Raw genomic sequence first — 20,792 nt, forward strand, 5'->3', positions numbered from 1 at the left:
ACCTCCTTCGATGACTGGCTTCAAAACTCTGTATCAGAAACAAATGGATGATGTCACAGACAATACCCCAGGTGCCAAATGATCAAATGATAAAGTCTTGGTTGATAACACTGTTGGTTCTAGAGTTAACAGACCTAGAATCATGTTTACGACAGTTTGCTAACGAGAGAAAAAGAGACATGAAGAGAGATTGGCAATAGGCGGCAGTGAAGAGACGGTGCGCTGCTAATGAAAACAAAGCGATGACAGCTTAGCAGGAGATCAGACTCTGCTCGATTGACATAAGTAGATAACGGATTGCTAATGGACTGTGGTTGGATACAGCAAGGCTCAATGTGCTTTAACATTCAGCCTAAGAATAGGAAGTAAATAACGATAGACAGGGTCACTGTGCTCCAACACAACAATCAAACGGCATGGCACATATATACGGTACATAAAAACAAAAAGCTACATTTGCTTCCATCTTGGCCATCTTAGAATGTTGCAACCTCTTTCCTTGAACCAAAACTAGCTCCATCTTCACACACAGCTTCACCTAATATCAGTAGCTGTTGGTGTGGAGGTTCAAAGCCTGCCCCATTTCCAGTATGACTTCAGCCAAAAGTTTGCTTTAAAGCTCTAAGACATCAATTTTGTGATATGGTGATTAATATAGTAAATACACCAGTTTCAGATTTTTCACAGTGGTTTGGCACTAAAAACTGTATCCATACACCCTCACCTAAGTACAAATGTGCCAAAAAGTGACAGATTTTTATCATCCACTGCTGAAGTTGCACCTCCCCCTGTATCCTCAAGCCTCCATCACAGTCAGCACTTACTGATATCATTTACAGGTTGGTAAATGCAGAATCTCATGAAGTAGACATTAAATTTATGTCTAATATAGACATACAGAGCATAGAGAAGAGATAACACGGTCCCTTTCTGTGGACTACTGGCTGTGCGCTTCCCACCACTGAACAAAGCTGATGCTCAGATGTACTCCAGATAGTAAGACTTGAGATACAAGAGAGTACACTCTGCACTACACACTGGCACATTAGTAAGAATTCAGTATCTCAGAGAAAATCTGTTATTTTGCCATTTCTGTCAATAATAATATGTTATCTGTTGATTATGTGTTTGGTGGGGGTTTCAGCAAGTCTGTGATACATTTTGTGCCAAGCTCTTACAGCTTCAAGGAAACTTTTATAAGTTCGGACAATACATTTAAATAACCATATCGGCTCTATCAAGGCAAGACCCAGCCAACACCCTGTAGCTCTTGCAAAACATTAACATCGGCTAAGATTACAATCTCAGACAGTCATAATTTAAATCACTTGTTTGGTTCGAACAATGAAAAATTTGTTACAAAGCAGTTGTCTTGACACAAAGCTGAGATATCATCTGTTTCCAGGAGAGTCTGCATTAAGAGAAGTGTCAGCTCCATAGATTACTGTTGTTATCTGTGCTGAAGTTCACAAAGGGTAAAAAGCAGACATCATTATGCATATTTGGCTCCAAAGAAGGCACAGAACCAACCTTGCGGTGGTATAGAGACAATGTTCTGAGGCATGATTACAGACTAGGACTGCCAGCAGGTTTTGTTAGTTTGTTAGACTGGAATTACAGGCACTTTTATACAGTATATAAGGTATGGATGACTTTAGGTGGAGTTTCCTTTTTCTTGTCTATAAAGAACTCCCTGTTATGCGTCAGTGATGCCGGGGAGAGCTAATCTATTCCATGGAACAGTGAGACAATCCAGATCACACTGAGTGATGGTGTTGGTCTCCCACACATATGCACACATACACACACACATTTCCCAAGAATTACTTTCAAATTTCTGTCAAAACTGCAGCAGGGGTTTCCAGGTCGGTAATGTGATCATATATCAGTATATATTCTGCATGAGGGTCTTATATAGGTCATCCAAGCTTTAAGACATTTCAGATGTATTCAGGGGGATTTTTGTCTGAACTTCTTGAATATCCACACAGTTTGGTTAAGGATACTGGAAACAGACTGTTTGCATTACTGAAACTTGTACCATTTACCTACAAGGACAGAGGGATTGTAAAATCAATGTTTAAGAGTCAAAGAACAAGATGTGACTGCTTTCTGGATCCATGTATTCTGTGCCACTCACACAGTCAGTCAGGAATAAGTGAAAGGCTCCTTTCACAGACAGAGGGGGTCTACACCGCCCCATTTTTTTTTTTTTTGTAACTTTCCAAAACCGACAAAAAACCAACAGTCACGTCCGCTGTTCACAGTGACCTGCCAGGTGCCCGTAGGTGAGAAATGGGCAGAACACTGCATTCCTGCCTCCTTCAGTTTTCCTTTCAGCACTCAATCCCTCCCTTTGAATTCATGCTATTAGTGATGGAGGGACGTTTTGCTCTCAGAGAAAATCAGAGGAAAGGTATCAGGATACACATTTACCTCACCATATAGCTGGCATTCTGTAGGAATCAATCTGGCGACCAATTATTAGCTCTGTAATATCTGGCTGAAGTCACCTTTAGTCACACTTTATAGAACCGCTCCTCTCGATATGCTCTTGAACTTGTTTTCTGACCTCACTCTGAAGAAAATGAATGCTTACCCAGCTGGCAAAGACCGAGCATGAGTGTACCAAGTAATCAAAGCTATTCGCAGCACTTTTTACCAAACACACTCTGCTTTTTGTTTCATTTTACAGAAAGATTAGAACACTGGCTCATCAAGTCGATATTACATTCTATTAACACATCATTTAATAGGTGTTAAGCCCATGTGTTTCGGACATTATGTTCCAGAAAACCTCTCAGAAATGCCTTATAACTGAATAAGACGTAAGCGTTGCAAACTAACAGTCATTAGAAGTATATGAACATTGGCCGCAAAGGGAAAACATCTGGATTGCACATGACATTTTTAAGATTTAATAAGTAGTTGTATTGTCCTTTGGGTCACACATACACAAAGTTTCATTTCAGTTCGATTCAAAAACAGAAGTATAAACTAGCTGAATCTCAACCAGTTTTTGGAATTGTGTGCACAGTAAGAGTGTCTCCTCTTGGTCCTAGCTGCTTAATTTGAGTTTCTCCTTCATTTCTTTGTAATTTAAGATTTTAAAAGCCCAAGTCGATTGTAACCCTAAATATTATTATCATTCTATTAACTTCTTTTTCTTCTAGTCAGCAATAAACTCCAAATTGAATGCCTTCAACGTGCCCCAAAAATCAAAAAACTTTTTAGCTACATGCTTGGAATTTTTTTGTGCACATGTATCAAGCCAAGATCTACTCTAAAAAAAAGTCTCTTGACCCCATGCTGAATTTTGATCAAAAAGCTCAGAAATTTCTGTTAATGCGGCATGCGTTTTGACGATTTCCAGGGTTCAATTTCAATAGACTCACTGCAAATTTTTTTCCTGATCATTTTCAATATTACGTATGTGTATACTTCACATGTTGACAATGGAAAGCTATCATCAATTTTTTCATGGCCAAAGTTGATGTATTTTCTGCAAAAGGTAAACCATAACAACTCTCACATACAATGCTGTATCTGGTTCAAAACACATACACATGTTTAGTGTCATAACCTGAGTGCATCTATATGCTTTCTGACACACCCTGATGAGCACACTGATGCATGGGCCAATTCATTGCAGCTTGTGGCGTTAAATTTTTTTCATATTTTTCAACTGTTTTTTAAGCGGAAGAAGTAATCCCTTACTGTGACAAATTTCTGGTACAATGTGAAACCTGTTTTTTGCAAAAATCTTGAGTTTTAATTTCAAGAATTGGTCTAAAAATGGACACATTTTAATTAAATGCTAAGAATCTCTAACTTCAGTCTTTATATTACAGTAAAATGATGCATTCTCTTTATGACATTGAATGTGCTGTAATGCATGAACTATTAAACATTTATCAATTGGAAGTTGTGAAAATTTCTAACTTTCCACTTCTGAAAGGTTTAATGAGATTAGCGTGCATTCAGAAAAAGTGACCCGCACTTAGCTCATGGTCTAATCCCTCCCAGGTGTTCTAAAAAGGCTTTTATAAGCAAACATTTTAACCCTTGTAAAGTAACTGTGGCTACTGTGTTGGTCCAAACCAGTAAACAAAACAGGCCTGTGGAGACTGAAAGCAGCTGCTGTTCCCTGATAGCAGACTGCCTCACCCTCGCAGAATGCATCATTAGAAAAGTACATTTCCAGACTTATCCCAAACGCAATCCCACAGTACTTATGTCAGGAACCCTGTAGTAAAAAAAACACACATGTCTACACTTAGCTCATGTTGTTGTCTGCAGGTTTTTACAAGATGCCCTGCAAGCGTGAAAAAAGCAGTGTTTAACTGAAATGATTTCAGGGCAATTTAGAGCAATTTACCTCAGCAACATGCAAACAGGGGGGAGGGTTTCAAACAACTCAATAAAACTGTATACATGGTATATAGGTTTTCTGAACAGCTGAGCGTTCAGACATGTTGAACTTGGCTCTGCTCCATGAGCTTTCAATTATAAACAGGTTTACAACTTTTATCTGTTTTGCAGCACATAATTGCTTGTTTGCCATTAAAATCTAACGATAATTGATTTCCTACACATTCTGAGTTAAGGTTAAATCATGCCATACAATGAAGCTGACAGGGTGAGAAAAGTGAAAACGAGTGAAAACATCAAAGCCGCCGCTGTTGGTTATAGTTGTCCCTCGCGCTGTTTTACTGCCTGATGTGTGTTTAAAAGCCGGGCTGCGCGCGAGTGAACAACACGCGACAAAAAAAGAACAGATTGCGAGAAACCGCAGACTTCTTTTGTGTGGAGCTCCATCATATAATTAAATTTCCAACTTAGAAAAGTGATAGACAAGGAGCTGTCAGCAACCTGCCTATCTTCTTTCCCACCCTTTTGCCGCTAAATTAAATACTCATTAAGTCTAAGACAGCTTTTAAGATTCATCAAACGGTGTCCTCGTGTTGCAAATCAATAAAACATGACATCGTATACAATGAACATACAGGACGCTGACGTCGAGGCGACCCCTGATTACAGTAACAGCTCGAATAAAAAGTTTTATCTTTCTTACCTTTGGGAATAGGCGCAGTAGCTTGAGGTGTGTCGGTAGAGGAGACAGAACAAGCAAACTTCACCCAGCAAGAAAACACAAAACAAAACTTGAGGTACTCCATTATTTCAGTGCGTGATCCCGGGCAGCCAGCGGGTAACCGACTGGATTAATGCCTCCCAGCCAGAAAACAGTGGTCAGCCCAGGAGGGTCTTAATGCTACTCTCGCGATATTAAATATAAATCTGAGCTCTAAGCTTTGGAGGCAGCTCCTGGAAACGAGTGAATGAGTGGTGAAGTTCTGGAAGAATTAAAGAGCAACAGGCGTGGTTCCTTTAATTGCCACTGGAAATGAAGATGACGGTGTCCTCTCTTGACACAGGGACGTCCTGCGTGAAAGTGTTACCAAGCACAGCTGTATTTGTATGCCCCCCTTTACTCCTCAACCCCCATGACTGTCAAATATCCCTCCCATGGTCCCCTCCCCCTGAGCAGCCAGCAGCCTGTGTGACCAACACTACCCTCCTTTTCTACTCTGCTCACAGGAGAGTTTTCTTCCAGCCTCAAAAGTGTGAATCACTAAATAAAACTAGGGGATTATATCTAAGCTAACACACCTTTTCCTTTATTTTTTAAAGTCTGCAGCCTATGTCTCCTTTTCAATGTAAGAGCATCCTTGTCTCTCATTTAACAGTTTTAAGGGTCACATAAAAGCAAACGCACCTCTTTCAAGCAGAATTTCACTTAAATTACCACCTCCAGAAGTAAAGGTAAAAAATCCTTATTGTGGTACACTTTGCAAGAACTTCTGCTTTTTACTGGCAGCATTTCTGTTTGTGCATTATGTTCTTTGTTTTTTAATTAAAAACATCATTGTCCATCATGAAGTTTAATATCAGACTCAGGCTAAAAAACATTTCATGTTATTTCTTGTGGAGTAAAAGTTCAAGATAGAACCAAATGGAAATACTTCTGTAAAGCACTTAGTTTCTTTCCACTGGGGCTGCAACTGCTGATTTTATCGCAGTTCATTGATTTATAACTTGATCTTTACAGTATTAGAAAGCCAAAACCAGGGATCTTTAAAACTCTACCAAGCCAGACCCTAAAAAAAATTGAAAAAGGTGGGGAGAGGGGGGAAACATTTTTTAACGCACTGATAATTCAAGCTATACTTTCCCATGCCTACAACCAAACTATCCACAGTGTTTCAGAAAGTTGACTGATGTCACACATGTTCACACTGTCCTGCTCCTGCTTACAGCACAGTAAGACACACACACACCAGCGAGCAATAAAGAGGAAAACAGACAGCAGACATCATATCCAGCCTCTGTTTTCTGTCACTTTGTATCTTCATCTCTGAGTTTTCTAGCTGACCCAAAACCCTTTTTTTTCTTTTTGCTAATTTGTGTCTCTTCATTCTTTATTTGAAGTTACAGACTTACCCCCCAGCTAAAGCCGTTCCTGTCTGGCGAGCACTTGACATGGCAGCTGCTGTGACTGCCAGCACCCAGATTGTTTGACTTAATGACATCACTGGCTCTCTGGGTTTTCAACGCAGAGGGAGCAGAAGCCGCACTTTTTTATGAGATAGATTACTTCGTTCCAGCGAGGCCTCGATAAACCCTGAAAATGTAGGGCCATGCCAGAAAAGCACAAAGTATAGTACTTGCTTTGGACAGAGGCCATTCTTTTTAGATTAGTTCAGCATGCAACAGATAGTAAAGCTCTGGGCAGACGTGTTTATGGAAATCAGTGTGTCATGAGAAAATTATCACCTCAAGCCTTACTGTCACACTCAGCTGAAGGCAGTCATCCACTCTGCCATGAAACTTGGACAAACTGAGGTTTAAACAACGTGGCATTAACCCAGATTTGCTATGGTATTAAATGTGCCTTTAGAAATGTATAATTTCACAACTGAGTTGACAAATATCTTGAGGGACTTATGCCCCGTGGACTGGTACGGGAACTCTTTGAGTCTGGAAAACATAAGTGTTTGTGGTGGATAACCTCACAGAGCATCTTGGCAGCATGTGATAGGGAATACTCGATGTGTTGCTTCAATTCACTGGCACAAGTCCCAACACCTACCAAACGTTTAGGAGAGCCCAGTGGTTCGCCGTCTGGATTTGATTACACCCTGACAGAATGTCCAGGAGTTATATTAGCTGGTTAATACCCCCGTTGGAACAATGTACCTTAAGATGTGAGATACTGTAAAGCCTAAGTGAAACATGAGACCAATTCTGTGTAAGGGTTTCAAGAACTGGGACACGTGGAAGCAGTGGTGCTTCTGACAATTTAATTTGGGACATACATGGTGTGGGTGAGAAAATTATACTTAATTGCACAAAAATGGCAGGTTCAGGAGCCGGGCGACTGCAGCAGTGGAGTATGGTGAAAGCTCATCTGACACAGGCTACCTCCATGTAACTATCCCCTCTCTTTATTAGCATAAAGCAACAAATGTTGGAATGCAGCCCACAGGGACATACGGCTTAATACAACATCCCATCCACTGTAACAAGGGATTACAGACTAGGTGGAACCTTTTAAGAGCACAGGTGGTGTTCTCCTGGGCTGTCTTTTTCATTTGGGGTTATTTCAGTGCCAAATAAAACACCCAAGCCTCCAACGATGTCCGCCCTTGCATTAGCAAAAGACTAAACAGTGTTGCAGTCTTCTGATGACAGTGAGCCATCCACTATTTTCAGCCCTGTTGTGGAAACAGTGGGTTTGCAGGCACTGTTTAAGTTTAATCAAACTGACAAAAGAAACAGATGATGTGTTAGGAAGGCAGACTGTTAAGTAGGTGCCAAATATTGAAACAATAAAAAGGCAAACAGAAGGCAATGTGGAAAAAGACGCCAATAGAAATAAAGAAATTGTTTTTTTCCTTCCACTTGAATCAGTTTTATCTTCACTTATATCACTGTCAGTGGCTTTGACACTCCTTGAATTTGTCTACTCTATTTGGGTCAAAGCCATCTTGATGGTACAAACGGATGGTTTTGCCATTGCCCTGGTGAATCACTTGGTTTCCTCAACCCTGCTTGAGGACCCGCAATTTCACCATGATTGTCAAAGAATGGGATTTTATTTTTGGCCCCTAAGCTTTGATCACTCAACAGCAAGCTTAATTACAAGTCCAGATCAATGGAAAGGACAGCGCTCCTCTTTCCCAGTCAGCATGGCTTTCTGAGGAACTATCCTTACGTCATTTCTTGGCGCAGCTCTGTCTACATTGGTCCCACTTATGAGGCCACAGGGCGCATCCATCAGCACAGGGTGTGGTCTGGGGGAGCTGCAGGGAAGGGGTTTCATCAGCAGAACAGTTACCAGAGACCAAAGGACTTTAACAAGCAAAGCAAGTACACTTTTAATGTCACCCCGGAGTCTGGCCACAAAAAGGGAAAAGAGTTCACCATGGATTAATTAACTTTGATCATGGGCGGTCTTTCATCTGTTGTTTCAGACTGCAAGCCCAAGCTTACGGTAAAAGTGTATGCAGAAAACTGCTCTGAACGCGTAGTTGGAGATGTTAGCAAATTTTTAAACCAGTGTGATATTTAGCCGTATAAATTTGCATTACTGCTCAATAGACTGGGGTTTCTGGGGCAGTGTTCCTCCAAAATTACACATAATGAGCTCTTTTGCCAGGCTTTCATTTCAATGTCATCATTAGGCAGCCATGTGAAAACCACAAGGCTCCAGAAAATGTACCCAAAGTAGGTTAAGGAGAGGAGGATTCGACCTTGCATTAATCCTGTCCTTTCAGTCTCACCTTAAATAGAAGTTTGAACACTGGTTATTTACTTTGCCAAATATAGTTTGGAGAAAATGTAATTGTTCCCTGGACTCCTTTCACTGACCGCAGTGTCTCCAAACCAGGAAAAGAGACATTTGAAAGGCTGCTTTTCTTGTACCAGGCAGTTCTTAGGACTCCCTGAGGGGACTCCCCTCATAAGACACCAATATACACAACAAAATACCCTCAAGTACCCCAACCAAATTTTTCTGTCATTTACACCACCAGTGGGAACACTTAAGTGACGTATGGCAGCCTGTGGTTGCAATTGCAAAGGGACAACCAGATGGAGGATGCCGTGGTTAGAGCTGCGTATTTGTGGCAGGTCCCAGGTTTTATTATAATAACAGAGTTTGAAAGGACATGAAAGTTTAGCCTTTAGTGTCTGACCATTTGTTAGTGTTTTGATTCATTTTCAAAGCAATTGTTCCAGGATGTTGCACAGGTTATTTTAAAGGTGTTGGTTGTGGATGCTGTGTTGACCCAAGTCTGACCCTGCACTTGGAGAGTACCTCATCAAAAGTAGGTTATGGCTCTGTTTCCACTGCAGGAAATATATCCAGGGACCAGGGATTTAAGGAGGTACTCAGTAAATTTCCACATACAGGACTAAGGTCTCAACCAAGCCTTAGGGACTTTATTTTACAAAGATGCTACTTTCTCAAACTATAAGAATTCTCGGTTTGCACTGTACATTTCTAACCCAGAACTAAAAGTTCCTGGGACTTATCATCCTGAAGCTTGAAGTTCCATGAAGATTAGGTAAACTCAGAACACATACAAGCATTCAGTGAAACAAAAACACAGTGGGTGCTCCACCAGACTGACACGTTCAGCTTGCAGGCCCTATCTCTATAGTTCCCAGACCTCTGGAAAGTACTAGTCCGCAGGAAGTGGTGTTTTTAGCAGCGTTTCAGGAGCAGGACCACACCTCAACCTCACCCTTTCTGGTATTTAGACCCCCCTAACCCACTACGTCTTGTTTGCACTTGCTCCTACTTCCCCCTTGGTTTCTTATTCTTTCCTTTTCCACGGGGTACTAATAAAGGGGGTCTGTCATGCCCAGGATCTACATCAGGCTCTTTTTTCGAAGCTTCCCACAACACCTACATCATACAACACTTAATTCCTCACTCATATTACGTTACACTAATAAACTGTTTAAACTTTATGGTGAACTGTGGTTTTTGCTAGTGAAGGGTCAATTCAAGAGGTAGATCGACTACCCAACAACTATTTTAGTCCCGTATTCCTGTGTTCAAAGAACTCGTAGGTCCTCAAAAAGTCCATAGTTCATGGGGGAATTTCTTTAAACCTTCTGATAGGTCAATCACACATGCTTTTACACTAATGCAAACTAATTTGCCTTAATTCTCACAACAGTGGACTTTAGGAACCTTTAATTCCCCGAAACCTGACATTCAAAGTAAGAGGCAAGGCTGAAAGGTGGAAATACTGTTTAAAGTCAAGGACTTTGACGCTACAGTCTTAGATGGGCCTCCCTCTCCACATTTTGTTGACACTAGCTGTAAACACTTTGGCTTTTGGATGGATTTTGTTTAAAATTTGCAAGGAGCTGATGAAATGTCTGAGCATTATTTCAAGGGAGATGTCTTGCTGAGATGTAAAGTATCTCCAGCTCGAGATTCTTTCTCAGGAAAAAGTAAGAATAAATCACCATTCCCTCACTTTGCACCCCCCCACCCCCCCTTGTGTGTTTGGGGTGTTTCAGCCTCAGCCTTCGTTTGCACAGATGTTTCTCTGGCCATTTGTTTGTCATAGTGGGTTTAAAACAGAGATGCCAGAGATTCCAAATACTGTATTTTGTGTCTTGAGAGCAAACTACACACTGCTATGTTCTACGTTCCAAAGTAAATCAACATCCCGACACGTCTGGCTAGTTGCCTCCATTGGTTCGTCCGCTTTCATCACAGAAGACAAACATGCTTGAGTAATTGGTACCGTTGCTTACAGTGACTTCAAATTCACTTCAATAATAAATTGTGTAATTTCTGAAGAAGTGTAACATGAAATTTTCACATATGCTATGGGCTGCAAAGCTGTGATATGCGTTTAATTAAAAGGGGAGTCAATATAACTGGATGGTGTACACAACATTTCTCCACATTTTGATGGAGTTGGAAAAACATCTGTAATCCCCCAGTCTGGGAAATCTCAGCCAAAAATTGACTGCAGGAATTACATGCCTGACATCACTTGTGTGTGGTCGGGATGATTAATTGTTTCCAAATGTGAAGTAATACAAGAGCAGAACCACTGTTGAATCAAGAAATGACGCTGAATACCCCTGAGAGGGTGATTTCTAAGGAAGTCTCAACCATCCACTCAAAACGGATAAACATGCATCTTCACAGTCCACAGCTGTGTTGGTGCTGACTCTCTGGATGTGTGTGTGTGTGTAGTTTTAGTGGAGAGAGGGGGAGGGATGAAGCTAATTGACATTTGGGGTCACTAGAAGTTCAAAGGTGAGAGTTGAACACTTAGACCAACCAAGCATGAAACACAACAGCAATTAATTAATGACCTGACCCCAGCAGACATTAAAAAAAAAAAAAACAGAGGGCACAAGAACAACAGAACTTGAGATACTGCTTAGTAGTTATCAGAAAAGTTAAGCAGTAAGTGCGTACAGTTTGAAAATGTACTTTTGCTGATATTTTTCTTGAAGGTCACTCAATTTGTTTGGTGCATTTTGGTCAAAGATCTGACAGCAAAAACAATTTTTGTAGTAGAGAAACACTTTCAAATCACAAAATCCTATATTCACAAGTTCAACTATGATTTATGTACTCTTCATATCTTAGGACTTAAAATGCTACAATCCATAAAATGGCATAGTTTGAGGTAGGATAGTGTATTTAGTGTATTTGAAAACTTCAAAAAGTAATTAGGATTTGACCTCAGGGTGCCATGACAATATAGTTAATATTAATATCAGAAATGGATATAAGGGTATTAAGGTAAAAGAAACTCCTGTGTTAAAGGGTTTGGCAGAAAATTGCCAAAATAGTTGAGGTTATCGTCTGTTACCCCTTTTCCACCAAGCTGGTTCCAGGGCTGGTGCTGGTGCTTGTGCCAGAGCCGGTTCACAGTTGGTTCAAGTGCCAACCAGTTAAGAACCTTTTGCTTTTCAACAAACGGGTGCCGGCTTATTAACATATCTTCTTCTTCTGTTGTTTTGCTTACCCCAAACTCGTCTTTCTAAAAATGGCGCTCTTCTGTGTTTTTACTCTGCTTTGGTTGGTCAGTAAACCCACCCCCCACCCCCTGACATAAGCCCGTAGCGCCCGACATAACCTGGTTCTTTCTGCTGGCCCAACAAAGAGTTGGTGCTTGCCAAGCACCGGTTTTGAGAGCCAGGAACCAGTGCTTAGTCTGTGGAAAACCAAACAGGTGCTAGGTCTGGCTCTAGCTCCGAACCAGCCCTGGAACTAGCTTGGTAGAAAAGGGGTATGGGTACCATGGGTAATTATCCAGAATTTCTAAGCAGGCTTAACTTGGGGAAAGTACATCTCTTTCTAAAACATACCAGGGGCGTAAAAGCTTAAACTTGCTGGTTGTGTAGTAAATGACCAAATTAAATAAATAAATCAAGGATTATCCTCTGGGCACCATGGATAAATCAGGTATCCAAAATCAGGTATCTGGGCACAAGTTGAGGTAAGGGACTCTCTTCCTGAAGCATTTCAGGCACATGAACACTGGAATTTTGTTTAATTTCCGAATTTTGGTTATTGTTTGTGTTGAATGGTTAGGCAGCAAAAAACACCAAAACTATTAGGGTTTATCCTCTGACTGCTATGAGTTGATATCCCAAATTTCACATCAAGAATTTGGGTATAAGTTAAAATAAGAGGCTCTTTTGATGCATCTCACAGATGTAGAAGAGTATCATTAAGCTTAAGGGTTAGAAAGAAATTACCAGAAGGGTTAGAGTTAATCCTCTTGGAGCCATGGGTATATATGCAAAATACTGTGGCAGGTATCTACGTTAAAGCTTAGGAAGGGACCTTTCATTGGTGGGGGATTTTTCTCACGTGAAGGCTTGTAGCTATTGTTTGTATTAAAGATTTAAGCAGAACTGCATAAAATTGTTAAGGTTTATCATCTGAATGTAATGAGTAAGTATCTCAATTTTTTAAATCAAGTACCTGGACAAAGGTTAAAATAAGAGGCACACTGATGTATCTCGGAGATATGAAAGCTGGAACATCTAAGTTAAAGGGTAAGGAAAGAGTTACCAAAGAAGTTGAGGTTTATCCTCTTGAGCCATGAGGATACAACCCTAACCCTAACCCTAACCCTAACCACTTTAGGGAGTATCCTCTGAGTGCAATGAGTATATAAACCGTATTTTATAACAGGTATCTGATATCTTTGTATCAGTTGAAGTAGTCATGTGTGCTAAAGGGTTGGGCAGGAATTCAACCAAGTCATTACGATGTATCCCCTGGGTGTCTTGAGTACATTTCACTAGAAATTCAGCAATAGTTCCTGAGACCTCTCTGTTGGAAAATAATGATGGTCCAACTGAAAAACCAATATTGCTAGTCCAAGAGACACACCACAAGCACGCTAAACAAGTTCTCCAGTGATCAGGGGAAATTGAGCAAGAAACTATCCATGTCCATGTCCTCTCTGACCCTTCATGTCCATGCCTCTACAGCTCTGTTTTCCAACCACAGCGTGACTACCTTGAGCAATCAGAGCAATGATGAGCGCAAGGATTAGTTTTTGCTGTGACTTCAGACTTCAAGAATATGGTTTTGTTTTCATTTTCTACCTTGAAAGGATGTTTTTCTATATTGTTACTGTATTCATAAAACATTTAGGGGATACAGACTGAAATGAGCTCCACTGAGCTGTTGGAGGATATTTTTAGAGTGATGAATTAAACACTTATATATTATGTAATCAAAATGTATATATTATGAGAAAATGCTACACCAGTTTACGAAAAAAATCTGTATGAACCATTCCAATTTGCTCAAAATAAACCAGCAAATTAAACCAAACTTTTATTCTAAGCTCTTTACTAAGAATCAAAGGAGCTCTCTTCATTGATATGTGATTAAAACAGCTGAAGGAGGCCGTTTTAAAATAGAGCTTTTAAAGTTATCCCCAAGGTTAACAGCTTGAGGTTAATGGCTAACCTGAAAAGGGAGAAAATCAAATGTTCTCTGTTCTCTTTTCATTTCCCTCCTCAAGGACACCTATATTTGACATAATCACTCCAATCAGTGTCTCTGCAGGCTGGATTTTTGCATTGAGGAAAAAAAAATCCTCAAGGCCTGTCCTGCTGAAGAGAGTTGCTGAAAAAAGTGAAGGTGGCGATTATCACGGCTTTCAAACTGAACTTATTAACAAGAAGGGCTCAGTGGTTCAACGTGACTAATTATGAGGTCTGACTCTTATAATACTCACTATTATAACTCTACTGAAAGGACAATAGCTCAGATTGTACCTGGGGGAAGGTTGCCCTTACTTACCCTCAGGGTGCGACAGACACAAAGAACAAGAAGCGTTAAAGTTATATTATTTTTATTGTAGTATTTCATGGACAGTCACGACAATTTAAGCTAAGCTCACAGAGTTTGTCAACATTAATTGCATGACTAATATGTTTGTTAGTTCACAGTATTAGTGCAAAAGTAGAAGAATAAGTATATATTAACTGTATTTTTACATATATAACTCGTTGGGAATGTCTACATTCCCTCTATATCACATTCTGACTTTGATTTTTGGCTTTCACACACAATCAAAAGGGCATTCAGGGAATATAGCACCAGCATCTTTTACTATCAATGCACTCATCCAAATGAGATATGGTCAAGCAAATCTTCTTGACAAGGGTGTTGTTTAAATGGACTCAAAAGTTGGGATGCACGGATCCATTCCTGGTAACTGTTCTTGGTCCAATATTTACTTAAAATATTAGATCTGATATTGGTGAGACAGAAAGCAGATCTTCAACAACTCCAACACTAACTTGCAACTTGTGCAAAGCAAACTTGAATTCCTCACCTATCCACTGCTAAGGTTCACAATTTAATTTCTGTCAGTTTTGGAGATTTACTCACACTGATAATCCCATTTACTGACAATAATTAGTTTAGATATATTTGTATTTCATTTTTGTTTAAAAAGTTTTAAAAAGCCTGAAGTTGCCAAATGTAATGGTCAGCCTCATTTAAGGAATAAATAATGTTAAATTAATGCTGGTATCAGAGCAGTAATGGTATCAGCCGATAACAAAGCCAAGAAACAGTATTGATATTGGGACTAAAAAAGTTGGATCGGTGCATTCCGCCTTAAAAGGTGTACATCCACCTTTAGTTTTGTATCTAGTCTGCAAGTTTGAACAATTGTTGCTCATGAAGGATAGTTTGATTACCTTTGTAAGTCAACAAACATAAGTCAGTATATCGAAAGCAGACTAAAGATCACTGAGTCTTCATTAATCAATGGTGGCCTGTCCAGTTGGTAGTTTAGCACGCCTTTAAAAAAAAAGCCAAAAGTAACAGATTCCATACATGTAAACAACACTTGTTTTTATCATGACGGATTAAAAAACACAAATAATACTTTTGCTACAATGCTTTATTCCAGTAGTTCTCAACTGGTCTGGCTTCAGGACCCATAATCACCTCTTAATGACGAGGAGAATGTTCAACTTCTCAAACTTCTCAAATCTATTCTGTGAAAATGCTTTGGTGATGTCCTCGATCTTGAGGTTGTAAACAAAACTGCTCTCCAGGTTTATCTTTGAGAGAAGGGCATTTCATTTGCAAATTGCACTTCAGTTTTGATGGATTCATGCCTTCATGTGCCAACATCCTGATGCACAAAACTCACTTAGGTTTTTTTCAGTGTACAAGCGTGTTCAAAAAATCCCTTTTAAAACGAAAGCATGCATTTTTCTGAACATCAGTTTTGCCCATGAGCCACTGAAAACCTGCAAACTACTTCTAGGTCATAAGCCACCAGTTGAGAACCACTGCTTTGTACCATTTATAATCAGACTGATTACCAAACAACTAATTTATGTCAAGTTTTGATATGAGGATTTACTCTTTAACCTGCCAAATGATACAACGTAAAATCTGAGCAAAGTATTCCCTATGATATACTGTTCAAAATCTCCTCCAGAATATGAATCTATTTTTTCTCTTATACTGTCAGGTGCCGGTGTGAAATTCCCAGAGCCAAGATACGCCAACAATGTAATTCAGCAGCATGCATCAACCTGAGTTTATCCCAAAAAATATCTCATCAGAAACTGATATTTCAGTGAAAATAAATGGCATGAGCAGGCATTGGGTTCATCCCGTTGGGTGGTTCAGATGTTCTGAAATGACAAGCGAGCTCCCTCTAGTGGACAAAATTGAGATTGTACATCAACCGTTGCCTTTAAGTACAAAACCCCTTATTGAATTCTCAATACATTATCATGGCATTGAAAACTTTATCCTATGATAGATTGTGTTAGTGTAAACACACACACACATACACAGGTACACTAGTAGCACACAGACACACAAGCACTCACACAAAGCAGTGCAAACACACATTGCTTTATACTGACAAACTGTAAAACAGACCAAAATATAAATCAATAAATAGGAGTGGATATCTGCAGCTAGTTTCTACATAACATGAGTCCTTGAGTAATCAAACATTATAGCTACACGTATTGTTCTTTCTGTATTCACATCTGTGTTATAAATAGGATAAAATGACTCATTTTGCTAAAGCATTTCAAGCTAGAGACACCAGTCACTCGGTCTCTAAACTGTATAACAGCACTTCTCTGTGATGATGATCCTTATCTTTTACTGTTGTTACAGGAGTCTCTGTGATTAGATGGGCTCTTAATGTAAACACATATAAAAGTGTCTTCATATACACAGCACTGATCGCAGCCCTGTGATAAATCTGTTACAGCCACAGCCTTTAAACAACCAACCTGAGCAGCTGAGCCTTAAACAATCCCTTTATTCCACTGTTCATGCAAAAAAAAAGTAGCAGTTCGGTACTTTCGCTGAACTATCTCTCTAAAGGTTGTGAATTTGGGCATTTGAGACCGATCATTATGGCTTTGTGGCCTTGTTCACCCAGGAATGTTGTATGCTCACTCGTGTATCCTTTTTGGTTTCTAGTTAGTCGTCTCGAAGAACATGAAATCCTGTGAAGAAAAAACACAGTTGGGTGTGAAAAAGAAAGCAAATAGGTGCATTTCAGATCTGTTTTCAGTGAGAAGATACCAGCAAAGGTGTAAAATGTATTCACTGATAAACCCCATCCACATTAATTGTAAAAAATAAAACCTGCTGCAATTTGAGCTTTTAAGCATTTCACAAAAAGTGCTTCCATAGAAAGTGGCTCTGACAAGCTGTTTTGCATTTATCCTGATTGGGGTGGTTTTGGGTCACATTTCCCACAAAATGTAGGCTAAGTGGTGCATTAAGTGGTAGGTACATGAAATCTCCAGCTACCAATGCAGAGGAACATCATTTCTCATGAAAGCTGGGTCAAATGAGGCCACTACATCTGCATCAGCAACACTTTAGCCATAATTACTCTTCTTTTCCACAGAGAGGATTCAAAAAAAGTTATCTACAAGAATTTTTCCACCCAAGTCGACATAAAAATGCCTGTTACTTTACTTACAATTAGAAAACAGGCACCAATCATCACAGCCTTCATTCTCACATCCAGATCCATGGGGAACTGGATGCCAAAGTTGTCTGTATCTGTGAATGCTTCCCGAAGAAGCCCTGTCCACTGCTTGCTGATTTTCCCGATCTTGCTGACTTCATCCATTGTTAAAATCTGCAGACGAATCAGAGAAGAAAGATAATGACATGTGTTGCATTTGGAGAGAGATCACTCCTAAAATTGTTTGGTTTCGCTGGAAGGAGATCGTGGAACAGCTCAAGAGCTCGTCCAATTTCAGCTTTTTGCCAGCTGACACAGCAACCTCAGTTTTAGATTGTCAGTAATAACTTCAAAGCTGTGGTGGATGATCAGTAATAGTGATATCATGCTTCAGTTACTCTCCTCTGGGTGTGGTTAAAGGTCTGTGCCACTGACCCGAATCCCCTTCACAGCGCGATGTAATGGCAGCTGAGGCATGGAACAATGTCCACACTGTAGCACACAGAAGCGTGCCCTGTGCAGTAGCTTCATCTAAGCTGCAGCCTCGCTCTGATTGGAAACATATTTCCTGCTTCAGAGCGCGAGGAGGATCCATTGCACAAAATTGTCCAGAGGGCAAGAATGTAACCGTGTCGTGTTGTGTTTTCACAAATTTAATGGATCTGTGTGTTTAGATAAACCCACCTCAAAGTCAACATCTGGAAGGCAGCTCCATCCACAGAAGGGCCCATGGATCTTCAGCACAGGCTCACTGTGTTCGTTTGCTACGATGAATTTAGGAGAGAACGGGTGCCACTGTTGTATAACATACCCCACTGTGTTACCAGGGGGAGCCTGAATCTCCAACTGAGTAAAGGATTGTGGAGAACAGAGTGTGATTTGTAGTCATATCCTCACATAAAACTGTGTTTGGGTGTAAAAAATATGTTACATAAAGTTAAAATAAGATACAGTGAGCAAAACCACCTGGAGCACTTTGAAAATCATCCAAAAGTAGAAACACTCACCTCTTGTAGACAACAGGGGAAGCAGCAGGACATGCACTTGAGCGGCCTTGTGACGGTAATGACTTCTTGTCCGAAATTATCAAGGACGTGGATGGTGAAGGAGCGCAGTGGACCGCAACACTGTCGGCTCAGGCAGTCGTTTTCCTCGACAGCGTAGAAGACGTTCTGGCCCATGCTGTTGCGTACTTCGTACTTGTTGTTACTCTCGAAACCAACAAGGGCTGTAGGGATAAAGAGGAAGTATCCTTTGCAAAACCAACTCAGCAAAAACAATGTGTTTTTTTGTTGTTGTTTGTTTGTTTTTGTTTTTTTACAAAAGTTGGTATAATTTCATCAACTTTACCTTCAACAAGCTCAACCTTTTGTTTGATGAGTAACTGATCCACCTGCAAACAAAATGAAAAAATGTAATCACACACACTGCATTTAAAATTTAGATTTTTTTCGTCTGCATTTAGCAAGTTTTTCAAGCATTTTAAGGAGTAAAAATGCCAAAAAATAGTGTACAAATAGTACTTTTTAATTTAGCTTAAAAAAAATGAGCAGAGCAACAACATCAACTGCACAATTTCCTTTCACAGCAGAGGCACTTTAGGCTTGATTGACGTGTGTTACTGTTGATTTGATTGGCTTCATTAGGTTTCCCAATTAGCTTTGACTGTAAGCTCACATGCGCAATGGCAGGACCCTGACACAGCAGCTAATTGAATTCTGCTGAACAATTACCAGGTGTGTTTTTTCACTAATGACTTTAAAAATTGTCTTGAAGAACACGTTTCAGGAATGTTTACACCTCACTAGCTTTGTTTCTTACCTGAGTGAGGTATTCTAACCCTGGTGGGCAGCCTGGTATCCCAGGGTTAGGTACAGCATACATATTCATCTTGTAAACTGGAAGGAGACCTGTTGATAAATTGAACGTTTAAATGGGAAACAGCGCCATCTTGTGCTTCTTTAGACGACACTCACAAACAAATGGAGAAAAATTCAAGCGGTAAAATGTTTCTTCCTTTTTATCTGAGATACATTGTCAATGTAACAGAAACACTATAAGATGCTCGTGACTCTTGTGATACACTCTTTGAGCTCTTTTTCGCAGGTGAACGAGGAGTGGAGCAGCTCGTGCTCAGCTTGGGGGGCGGCTTCAGACCTGCATGGTGGGCGACACAGATACTAATCTGGGTTGTAGCTGGACGTGACGGGCTCTGACGAGAATGCAGCACCATATGAAATCCTCTTACTCTGATTGTTTACTGTAACGGCTCGCTTCAAAGCAGCACGCGCTACAAAACCCGACTGATAAGTAGGCCATGTCCACGCGCATCTGTGTGAGTGATTCTGGTGGATATGTGGTGTGTTTACTGCCCGTGAACGATTCGTCAGCTGATATGTAGAGCGCACGCTCGAGTCTTATCAACCTACTTTGGAGTCTAAGAAAATGGCGACTTATAAAAAGCGACGAGAAACACTTTGAACACAGTCCACAAGCCTCAAAATGAACGGTTTTTAGTCATAATGCAGAATTACTCACCGATATTTCACCTGCTACAAGAATAACACCAGGCCACTACAAGACCAAGCCTATGGAATAAACCTATAATCTCATTGGTCGACGTCATCGTACTTCCCATAACCACGCGCCAATGGCGGGCTAGGAATATAGAAAAGAACCCAACAGAAGAGAACAGAAATACTAGAACACAAACTATTAGAACCTTACTAGAGATGGTATTTATGGCTCTTCTGTAATATCCCTCATTTGATCATTCTGAAATAGTGATTACAGTTTCATTTGGCTTGTGTCCTCATTGTAAACATATGCTACAGTGGTGCTGCATCCCAATGTTTGACAGTATGTCACTGTTATTTAAAAAAATTCCACAACTTAAAAATTTTGTGGCACAATAAAAACTACACAGGGTACAGATAACTTGCAAAAAAAAAAAAAGTAAAACAACTTTAAAATTTTCCACACAAAAACACAACATGACAGAATATATATATATATATATATATATATATATATATATATATATATATATATATATATATATATATATATATATATATATATATATATATATATATATATATATATGTGTGTGTGTGTGTGTGTGTGTGTGTGTGTGTGTGTGTGTGTGTGTGTGTGCGTGTGTGTGTGAAAAATTTGGCATGTAAAAAATGCAAGTTCAGAATTGTGACTTAACACCTGAACTATTTTACAAATAGGGGCACA

The 20,792-nt window shown here is 39.9% G+C and overlaps 2 protein-coding genes across 3 annotated transcripts in view; both read right to left on the reverse strand.

Annotated features, from left to right (window-relative positions):
* plod2 (procollagen-lysine, 2-oxoglutarate 5-dioxygenase 2) overlaps window positions 1-5,434 on the reverse strand; it is a 43,584-nt gene extending 38,150 nt beyond the window's left edge. For both annotated transcript variants that reach the window (XM_074693882.1, XM_074693881.1), the window contains exon 1: window positions 5,075-5,434. In XM_074693882.1, the coding sequence (XP_074549983.1) occupies window positions 5,075-5,177 (103 nt within the window). In that variant the 5' untranslated portion in view covers window positions 5,178-5,434. The remainder of the gene's footprint in view (window positions 1-5,074) is intronic.
* Window positions 5,435-14,412: 8,978 nt separating this feature from the next.
* Window positions 14,413-20,168, reverse strand: LOC141807727 (phospholipid scramblase 1). The gene is made up of 7 exons (XM_074693904.1): window positions 20,088-20,168; window positions 19,371-19,459; window positions 18,900-18,942; window positions 18,557-18,777; window positions 18,234-18,395; window positions 17,562-17,723; window positions 14,413-17,076 (listed from the first exon to the last, which is right to left on the reverse strand). The coding sequence occupies exons 2-7, from the start codon at window positions 19,437-19,439 to the stop codon at window positions 17,047-17,049; spliced, it is 687 nt and encodes a 228-aa protein (XP_074550005.1). The 5' UTR covers window positions 19,440-19,459; window positions 20,088-20,168; the 3' UTR covers window positions 14,413-17,046.
* Between the last annotated feature and the right edge of the window lie 624 nt (window positions 20,169-20,792).

The sequence above is a fragment of the Halichoeres trimaculatus genome, unplaced genomic scaffold (genome assembly GCF_033239565.1).
Source record: "Halichoeres trimaculatus isolate MK-OKI-2021-1 unplaced genomic scaffold, fHalTri1.1 fHalTri1_scaffold_18, whole genome shotgun sequence".
Lineage (NCBI taxonomy): Eukaryota > Metazoa > Chordata > Actinopteri > Labriformes > Labridae > Halichoeres > Halichoeres trimaculatus.